Here is a 10474-nt window from a genome sequence, read left to right on the forward strand (position 1 = left end):
CTCAACAAAATCTTAGCCAACAGAATTCAACAGCATATCAAAAAAATAATACACCATGACCAAGTGGGATTCATACCATGTACATAAGGATGGTTTAACATTAGAAAATCAATCAATGTAATTCACCATATAAATAAAACAAAGGAAAAGAATCACATCATCATCTCAATCAATGTAAAAAAAAAAAAAAGGCATCTGATAAAGTCCAACATCCATTCCTGATAAAAACTCTCAGCAAAATAGGAATAGAAGGGAAATTCCTAATAGTTAAAGGCGTATATACAAAAACAAGAAACCCTGGTGGTGTAGTGGTTAAGTGCTACGGCTGCTAACCAAAAGGTAGGCGGTTGGAATCCACCAGGCACTCCTTGGAAACTCTATTGGGCAGTTCTACTCTGTCCTATAGGGTCGCTATGAGTTGGAATCGACTCAACGGCAGTGGGTTTGGGTTTTTTGGTATACAAAAACAACAGCCAACGTTATTCTCAATGGAGAGAGACTGAAAGCATTCCCCTTGAGGACAGAAACTAGACAAGGATGCCCTTTATCACCATTTTAATTCAATATTGTACTGGAAGTCCTAGCTAGAGCAATAAGGCAAAATAGGGAAATAAAAGGCATCCAAATTGGTAAGGAAGAAGTAAATCAATCCCTACTTGCAGATGACATGATCCTATACATGGAAAATCCCAGAAGCTCTACAAGGAAGGTACTGGAACTAATAGAAGGATTTAGCAAAGTGGGCACGGGTACAAGACTAATATTAAAAAATCAGTTGGATTCCTCTACACTAACCAAAAGAACTCTGAAAAAGAAAGCAATGCCATTTACATTAGCCCCCAAAAGATAAGATACTTGGGAATAAATCTAAAAAGTGACGTAAAGAATTATACAAAGAAAACTACAAAACACTGCTGCAAGAAACCAAAAGAGAACTGCATAAATTGAAAAACATACTATGCTCATGGATAGGAAGATGTAACATTGAAAAAATGACAACATCATCCAAAGCGATCTACATATATAACGCAATCTCGATCCAAATTCCAACACCATTCTTTAACGAAATGGAAAAACTAGTCACCAACTTCATATGGAAAGGAAAGAGGTCTCAGTTAAGTATACTGAAGAAGAAGAAAAAAGTAGGAGGTCTCACACTCCCCAATCTCAGAAACTACTATCCAGCCACAGTAGTCAAAACAGCCTGGTACTGGTACAACAATAAACATAGATACCAATGGAACAGAATTGAGAACCCAAAAATAAACCTATCCATTTAAGGGTCAAAATCCATTACATGGGGAAGAGACAGTCTCTTTAAAAATGGTGCTGGCAAAACTGAATGTCCATTTGCAGAAAAATGAAACAGGATACATACCTCATACTATACACAAAACCTAACTTAAGAGGGAGCAACGAACTAAATGTAAAACTTAAAACCATAACGATTATAAAAGAAAAAATACGCACAAACCTAGAAGCCCTAATTTATGGCAAAAATAGACTATCAAACGTAACTAAAAAAGCACAAACAGCAGAAGATAAACTAGACGATTGGGACCTCCTGAAAATCAAATACTTATGCTCATCAAAAGACTTCTCCAAAAGCATAAAAAGAGAACCCACAGATGGGGAAAAAAAGTTTGGCTACAATGTATCTGACAAGGGTCCAATCTCTAAAATCTATAGAAAACGCCAACAACTCAACAACAAAAAGACAACCCAATTAAAAAATGGGCAAAGGACATGAACAGACACTTGACCAAAGAAGCCATCCAGGCTGCCCACAAATACACAAAAGGATGGTCATGATCATTAGCCATTATAGAGATGCAAATCAAAACTACAATGAGATACCATCTGTCAACTAAACCGTTCTTCATGAAGTATACTTCTTTATATCACCCACCTACAATGAAACATCAATACTAGGGATAGATAACTTACTCAATACAGTTTTATTCAAATTAAATCCTGTATATAAAAGGCATCAACAGTAATGCACTATACCATAAACTACAAGGTACCGTCATTATTTTAATAGTTCCTTCCCAAGACTCTTCTTCAAACCTAATGGACAGCAAGTATCCTCAAAAGTCTTACGCTTAACTCTGTAATGACCAGTGTCCTGCCCTGTGCTATATACAACTTTGGTTCTGGACCAGCCCGGCCTCAGCCAGACCTATCATAAAGCTGTTTCTGTTAGAAGAGAGTAGAGGTAAGGCAAGTGTCTTAGTCATCTGGTGCTGCCATAACAGAAATACAAGTGGATGGCTTTAACAAAGAGAAGTTTATTTTCTCACAATCTAGTAGGCTAGAAGTCCAAATTCAGGGCATCAGCTTCAGGGGAAGGCTTTCTCTGTCACCCTTCTCATCAGTCTTCCCCAGGACTAGGAGCTTCTCCAAGCAGGAACCCTGGGTCCAAAGGACTTGCTCTGCTCCCAGCACTGCTTTCTTGGTGGTATGAGGTCCTCAACTCTCTGCTTGCTTCCCTTTCCTTTAATCTCTTGTAAGATAAAAGGCGGTACAGGCCACACTCCAGGGAAGCTCCCTTTACCTTGGATCAGGGATGTGACCTGAGCAAGGGTGTTACCTCCCACCCTAATCCTCTTTAACCACAGGCAGAGATTATGATTTATAACACATAGGAAAGTCACAAAATGAAGGACAACCACACCATACTGGAAATCATGGCCTAACCAAGTTGCCACATATGTTTGGGAGACACAATGCAATCCATAACACCAAGTATGATCTCTCTCACTTTGACAACGTGTGATAGGATAATTGGCTTGGGATTAGGGATTTATTACCTTAGATCACTTCACCAAGCATTAGGAGGATCTGTGGAGAAAGAGAGGTGAACCATCTAAATGCATTTTTTCATCTAATCTTCAACAATCTTCTGTGTTAGAACCATTCTGACAAGGCTGACTTCTTGAAGTGGACACTTTGACATTTACATTTGTTTTATAGCCCTATAAAACAAACCTTTAAATGTTCAGCTTTTCCTCATTCCAAAAGAATGTGTACAAAAGACAACCCTAACCTTATCCCTAAACCCTCTCTAACCCTCACCAAAATCCTGATTCTAGGCTTCAGGAATGGGATGGAGTATATGCGGGTTAATTTTAAAAAGTTGAAGGTTTGAAGTTTTGGTTTTCTAAGTCACGTCAAAAACCAGCTGCATCAAGATTTAAAGCAACTCACTTTCTAGGAAAAACAAAACAAAAACTGAGGTTTAAAGACGTAAGGAATTCCTAAGACCGTGGCCCCTTGGACGCCCTGCTAACTCAGAACTGAAGCCACTCCGGAAGTCCATCTTTCAGCCAAAGATTAGACAGGTCTATAAAACAAACAATGACACACGTGAAGAACGTGCTTCCTAGTTCAAGCAAGTACTCGAGACCAAATGGGCAACACCTGCCCAAAAGCAAAGAGGAAAAGACAGGAAGGGACAGGAAACTGGACGAATACACAGTGTTAAATCCAAGGTTTAAAGGGAAAGAGGGAGAGTGCTGACACATTGTGGGGATTGCAACCAATGTCACAATTTCTGTATACATTTTTGAATGAGCAACTAATTTGTGCTGTAAACTTCTACCTAAAACACAATAAAATTAAAACAAAAAAAAGAGAGAGAGAGAAAAGGAATAAACAGAGATGGGGAAAAAAAGACACCAAGCCACAAGAAGATCACGCAGGAGCAGAAGCTCAAAAAGAGACAAGGACCTTCCTCCAGAGCCAATAGAGAGAGAAAGCTTTCCCCTAGAACTGGCACCGTGAATTCAGACTCTAGCCTCCTAAACTGTGAGAAAATAAATGTCTATTTATTAAAGCCAAAAAAAAAAAGAGAAAGATGTAAGAAATTTGCTCAAGGTCTCACTGTTTGAAAGAGGCAAAGCTAGAATTCAAACCCACCCAGGTCTGTCTGGCTGTAAAGACTACTGTGTTCTTTCCACTACTGCCTTCCAGAGGGCACGGAGCCCCATAGCAAGCCACAGGGGCCTGCTCTAAGGGCCATTTGTAGAATTCCAAAACAAGAAATTCTACATATGCAGAAGAATCATTTCTAAACCCTCCTCCACACAGTTAAATCTCTCGGCAAGCTTAATGGTTTCAGGGGACATCATTAATAAGACACAGCCCACTCAACCACTAAGCAGGTAGAGGGCCGGGGAAACATGTTAAAATCAAGTTCATTCTATAGATTCTTTCCTCCCATGGTTGAGGTTTGAGGGCTTTCTTACCTTACAATAAGCCTTACCCACGAGATGATGAAGGAATCCCTGGTGACGCAGTAGTTAAGAGCTCAGCTGCTAACCAAAAGGTTGGCAGTTAGAATCCACCAGGCACTCTGTGGAAACCCTATGCAACAGCTCTACTCTGTCCTGCAGGGTCGAGAAGAGTCAGATTCGACTCGACGGCAACAGGAATAGATGAAGAAACTCTATTCTGATCCTACCACTTTAGGAAACGAAATTGTCAGCAGATTAAGAAAAAAATGCAATTAAGAGAATTTCATAATCCAGGAATGCCCCGGGATAACCTCCCACCACTTGCCACTTCAGAGATGTGATGCTCTCATTTCAAGCGCTCTCAGAGTAAAGCTCTTTGAGAGGGTCACAACTGAATGTATCTTTAGGGAAGTTTATGTAACTCACAATGGACTTAAACCACAGCTGAGTGAACTGGAGATGCCTGAGTCCCCAAATATTACAGATCAGTCTTCCGTGCAGAGAAAGGTCTGCTCTGTGTGTTGGTCCCAGCTCTATCATCAACCAGCTATGTGACTTAGGACAAGGCACTTAACCCGCCAGGTCTCAGTTAACTCATCTGTTAATGAAAGGATAGCCTGGAATCATGATTTTGATCTTGTTTGGTCCTGGAACCCTTGGGGATCTGGTAAGTTAAGGGCCTACTCCCTAAAAAATGCACTTTAGCACACAAACACAAAACTCTGCATATGGTATTGGGGGGAAGTCATCTGTGGAGCCCAGCTTCAGTATCCCTGGCCAGGACGATCTTTCAACCCTTGTCTGGTTCTCTAACATGTTAAGTATTCTAAGGAGCCCTGGTAGCGCAGTGGTTAAGCGTTTGGCTGCTCACCGAAAGGTCAGCAGTTCAAACCCACCATCCACTCCACAGCAGAAAGATGTGGCTGTCTGCTTCTGTAAAGATTTAGAGTCTTGGAAACCCTATGGGGCATTTCTACTCTGTTTTGTAGTGTCCCTATGAGTCCAAGATGACTTGATGGCAGTGGGTTTAAAGTTCTGGGAAGACCCTTTGGTCTCTCTCTTTGTCTCCGTCCCTGCTCCTCTAGGTGGCAGAATAAAGTATCTGCAGGCTATGTCCTAGTGGCCAGGGTTACTTTCTCAGTGATGCAGGAAAAAGCTGCTCCTCTCAGGCCTGTCCTCAAATGGAACCCCTTCTCCTGCTCCTGTTCCCGGGCAGGTAAATACACTAGGACAAAACTTCCACCCTTAATCTTTGTAGTTGAGCTGCACCATCTGTGACTAGGTAAGTCAGATGAATTCAAGAGGAAACCAGTGCAATGCCCCTTGTCTTCCTAGGGCCTTGCAAAGTGTGGTCTGCAGACAGCTGCAACAGCACCTGCTGGGTGCAGAATCTCAGGCCCCAGCCAGCCCTGCAGAACCAGAATCTGAAGTTGAGTATCTTCATGTAAACCACACAGACATTTAAGTTTATGACGCCCTGATCAAGGGCCTATGTCAACACTATCTAATATGGTGACCATTAGTCACATGTGGCTACTTCGATATAAACTATTTAAAATTAAATAAATTTTAAAATTCACTTCCTCAGGTGCACTAACCGCATTTCAAGGACTCCACAGTCACACATGGCTAGTGGTTACCCTACTGGACAGTGTGGATACGAACACTTCCATTATCACAGAAAGTTCTATTAGCACTGGACCCAAAGCTGTTTTCCAATCCATCTTTACTAGTAAACCCTATGCATCAGGTTTTTGAACCACAGGTTGTAACAAGCTGATACTCGATTGCGATCCAATCCTGAGTCTATCTCTCTCATGGGAAGCGGTGATGGATCAGGCATCTCCAGCCACCATTATGAAAAGTAAACATACGAATCAAAACCAACTCCTTCCCAATACCAGTAACTCTGTACTAAGAGTGTAAGTCTAAAGAGTTCTTCCAAAGGCAAGGATCTCCTCATTAACAAAAGGAAACCTCAATGGCAAAATAAACTGTTTTTAAGAGAAATAATGGATGTTTGGCTTTCCCAGTGTTTTTCACTGCCTCAAACAGAGCTTAAAAAGATTATCTTTATTTGAACAAACACTACTGAAGCCAACACCCTTACCCTGGGCAATGGTTCTCCAACTTCAGCAGTGCACTGAATAACTGGAGAGGTTTGTTACAATGCAACTGCTGGGCCTCACCCCCCCCCCCCCCCCGAGTTTCAGACTCAGCAAGTGTGGGTGAGGTCTGGGAATTTGCATTTCTAACTTATTCCCAAACGATGCTAATGATGCTGGTCCAGGGACCACACTTTGAGAACCCCTGACTCAGCGTGGCACAAACTCTGGGAAAGCACTTACAACTTGAAACCTGCTCACACACATACACGGGTACAGGAGCTCCCGCAATGGCAGCGGGCTGACATCAAATGAGGCAGAACCGAGTACTTTCAGCCTCCCTTCTCCCTAACAAGATACAGCCGCGCATCAGGGACAGAGGGGGCCTAGGGAAGAACACCAAGTGAGAAATGGTCTTTGAATTTAAATCCACAATGTCGTAACTGAAGGAACCTTAATTAGCTTCCCCTCACATCTCAGAGAAGTAGCTTGCATCTAAAAAAAAAAAAACCATAAACCTCTGAAAACCAATGTCAACACGCCTCCCCCTTCCTCCCAGCTTTGCTGAACCTGAAATCTGAAAAGCTTCCAACGACCTCCTAATTGCCCAGACCACTGGGGTCTTAGTCTCCGTTCTTACATGCCTTTCTACACTACTTCATGCTTTTAGCACTCTGTCTGCCTCAGAAATTCTCATCCATCATGGACTCATGGGTCACCTTTTTATCTAACTACACTCTCCATCTCCTTTACGGGAGACCCTTTTTTCCTTCTCGGGGAGAAAGAAGATTAAAACCAAAGTTCTTAAGCAAGGAATGGACCTTTTCCGAGAACACTAACTGAGGTCTACATTAAGGAAGAATGGACAGAATCTGCAAGTGTCCTTTGTTTAGGGATCGGCTCTCTCAACATGTAGACGTCTTTCTACAGATTAAGAGATCTTGTTTCTTTACACCCTGAATAAGGTAAAAGGAAGATGTAATTGGATTTCAACATCAGCCCACAATTTCTGCCCCAGGAAAAGTAACAAAAAGGTAGAACACGCCTTCCTTTTGTCAGAATGGTCATTCAGCAGGCAAATGGCTAGAGGCAGCATAGATTATATCTAGAAATTGCTTAGAACTAAAAAAAGCACATGAAATCTTTTGATGGGTCTTTGTTCTCTCTGTGTTCTGAAACTTCCACCACACTGTAATTATAAGAATAAAAAAACGGCGTTGCCCAGTAGGGGAGACACCCTCCAAGTCTGGCAGACCCTCTACAGCCTGCTTAGCATCTCCTTCTGTCACATCCCCCACCCCTGCCAGAGTCCCCAGTTTCCATCCAAAGTGTTCTTTTTAATTAACTCACAGTTCAACTACCGTCTTTATGGGACTGACTCCAAGAGCTCTAGCCTCTGTCCTGACTTTTAGCCAGTCCATCCCTGCTAGAAATTTTTGGCACTTGTCCCAACACACCTCAAACTGTGTGAAGAAGACAAATCTGTCTTCCAACCCTAAAATCCTACGCCTGCATCCAACATTTAATGCACCCCTTCAGCTCCAAATCGGCTCTCCTTCCTGCCATCCCTCATTCTGTCAATGGCACTCCTGTTCCCTCACCTAAGAACTTCACAGTCAACTCTGGCTCTTCCCTCACTCACCACCTCCAATTGATCACAACGTTCTGCAGAACGAATGAGACACAGGATGAACGCCTTTATGCCTCTTTATGGCTTTCATAAACACATGTGCAAAGCAGGCACTCAAAAATGAGGTATGACTAGAGGAACAAAGTGCTTTTAAACCACAATTCCTGAGTCTAGCCCCTCCTGTCCATCCCAACAGTCTCTAACCCCATCCAGTCCTACATTACTCTTCCTAAAACTATTCTAACAGCCTCCTGTCTGGTTTTCTCTTCAATCTTTCCCTATTCCAACCCATCCTCCATAACCAGTTTCTTTCCTAAAAAAGTAACATCATTACCCTCCATAAAAACCTCTGATGTCTCCCCACTACTCAAAAGATAAAGTTCAAACTTCTTATATGACATCCACAGCTCTGTATGATCAGGTCCCAGTTACCCCTCCAACCTCGTCTTACAGCTCCCCACCACGTACCTTAGAGTCCTTCCACGTCAGCAAACACAGGTCGTTCCCTTCGCCTGAAATGCTACCTTCCCTTCCTCCCTCTTACCTGCTCTTCAATCTAACTTCACCTTACTTGTCTGTCTCCTCTGGGCTCCCACTGAACGGTAAGCCATTCTCAGGGTGTATCATTATGTACCATGTCTGAACATTCTATTACCAGTGAGCTCCTCACGCTGGAACCCCGCCACACTCAACCGACCCTAGCAGATGGCTCACCAGGGTCACATAATAAATGTCTACTGAATCAATGAGTTTACATGTCCAGAAGAATAAAGCCTCTCAGTTTTTACTACTGTAGGAGGCTACACAACTATTTCAGCAATGCAGTCACAGCTCAGAACATTTCTGGAACTCCTCTTTTGCCCTTTGGAATTGCCTTTGTAGTTTGTTTACGATTTGAAGAAAATCAGTCCCTTTACGTTATATTCATGAGACACTTTCAGCCCAGAACAGTAGGGTCAAGCTTGAGCACTGCCATCCTCTCCCCACCCCACTTTGTCATATGGATTTGTTCCAAACAATGTCTGGTCCTTTCAAGCAAAAACAATCCTCCTTCAAATGATGAAAACTTGCCATCCCTGATGATACATAAAAACAGGTCACAGGCTCTTAATACAAGTTTAAATAGAATCGCAAAAAAAGTTTTACCAAGAGCAGCACTGATGGAATAAGTGGAGGATCTCAAAAGACACCCATTTGATAGTGAAAAGACTAAATAAGTACATTTAAGTGTAAGTTTTTGTTTTATCTCCAAGGAATGTTTCATTTTTACCTTGCTGGGTATTAGGTGAATAAAATCATGAAGAAAAAAAATCGTGCCTCTGTCTTTCCCAACTGTAAAAAAAGAAGGCTAAGTCTTCCCGTTGCATCCACGAATGCCAAGATAATTGTTTTTTTAGATGCGGAATGGCTGCTGAACGGATTTCCACAGATGTAAAATCTGACTTAATGAGCTCATTAGAAAATTCTGAAGGCAGAAGCACCCTACCCAGAAGCGGGACTGCCCTTTTCCAAGGTAAGGCTTCCATCGTTTGAAAGACTGAGGCCATAAGCATGACAAAGCCGGCAGCTGCCTATTTTGCTTAATTCAACATGTTTTGAGCACCTGCTGTGTGCTATTCTCCCCCACTCCAGGTGACCGAGGGAAAAAGAAAAATCACACAGCCCTGGCACTCAAGCTCTCAGCATCACTGCAGACATCATCTTGTGAAAGCACCCCATCCCTGGTGAGGCAGTTTACACGTCTGACACTCTATTTACCCTCCCGAAATGCTTCGGGGGCGGGGGACAAGTAAGTCACATCCACCCTGCAGGATGGGCGAAAGGTTGATCTTCCCAATGACTGGGCTGCGAAAACAGAGGGAACAGCGAGCGGAGGAGGTGGTCTTCACCCCTCCCTGCCCTCCTGGCCAGCACCAGAGTCAGAAGCCAGGGTTTCTGACACCCCCGTCCCACGCCTGCTCGCTCTGTGACAAGGATCAAACTCCCGCTCCATCCCGCAGAAATGCACACAGACCCAGACGCCGCCCGGCCTCATCCCCTGGGAGCTGCAGGTGGAGGCAAGGTAATGGTGGACAGAGACGGCGGAGGACGGAGGCGGGGAACGCTCGCCTGCCCCCCTCCATCCCGAGCAGTCGCTGCCGAGGCAACCCGAGGCCGCAGGGCCGGGGACCCCCTATTCCCTGCCCACGGTGGGTACCTTCGAGTACTCCTGAGCCAGCTTCTGGTACTTCCCCTGCAACTCTGCCGAGGCCATGGCCTCCCCCGCCCCGTCCAGGCAAGGTTGCCCAGGCCGCTCGGCCCCGCCCCCGGACCCCAGCCCCCGGCAAGCTCCCGGGTACGGCTCCGCCAGCGCCCGCGCGCTCCGCCGCCGCCACGGCCGCCGCGCCTCCTCCTCCACTTCCGGGTTCGTCGGTGGGAGGAAGGCGGAGGGGGCCGGGGGCGGGGCGACTGCCGGGGGCGGGGCGACGTCTGACTCGGCCACCCCGCCCCCTTAGGCCCCA

General features: G+C 44.3%; 1 protein-coding gene across 6 annotated transcripts in view; it reads right to left on the reverse strand.

The window, feature by feature from the left end:
• PPP1R21 (protein phosphatase 1 regulatory subunit 21) overlaps window positions 1–10272 on the reverse strand; it is an 85461-nt gene extending 75189 nt beyond the window's left edge. For all 6 annotated transcript variants that reach the window (XM_023557254.2, XM_064277121.1, XM_064277120.1 and 3 more), the window contains exon 1: window positions 10171–10272. In XM_023557254.2, coding sequence (XP_023413022.1) covers window positions 10171–10227 — 57 coding nt within the window. In that variant the 5' untranslated portion in view covers window positions 10228–10272. The remainder of the gene's footprint in view (window positions 1–10170) is intronic.
• Window positions 10273–10474: the final 202 nt, after the last annotated feature.

This window comes from Loxodonta africana, chromosome 26, assembly GCF_030014295.1.
Source record: "Loxodonta africana isolate mLoxAfr1 chromosome 26, mLoxAfr1.hap2, whole genome shotgun sequence".
Taxonomy (NCBI): Eukaryota; Metazoa; Chordata; class Mammalia; order Proboscidea; family Elephantidae; genus Loxodonta; species Loxodonta africana.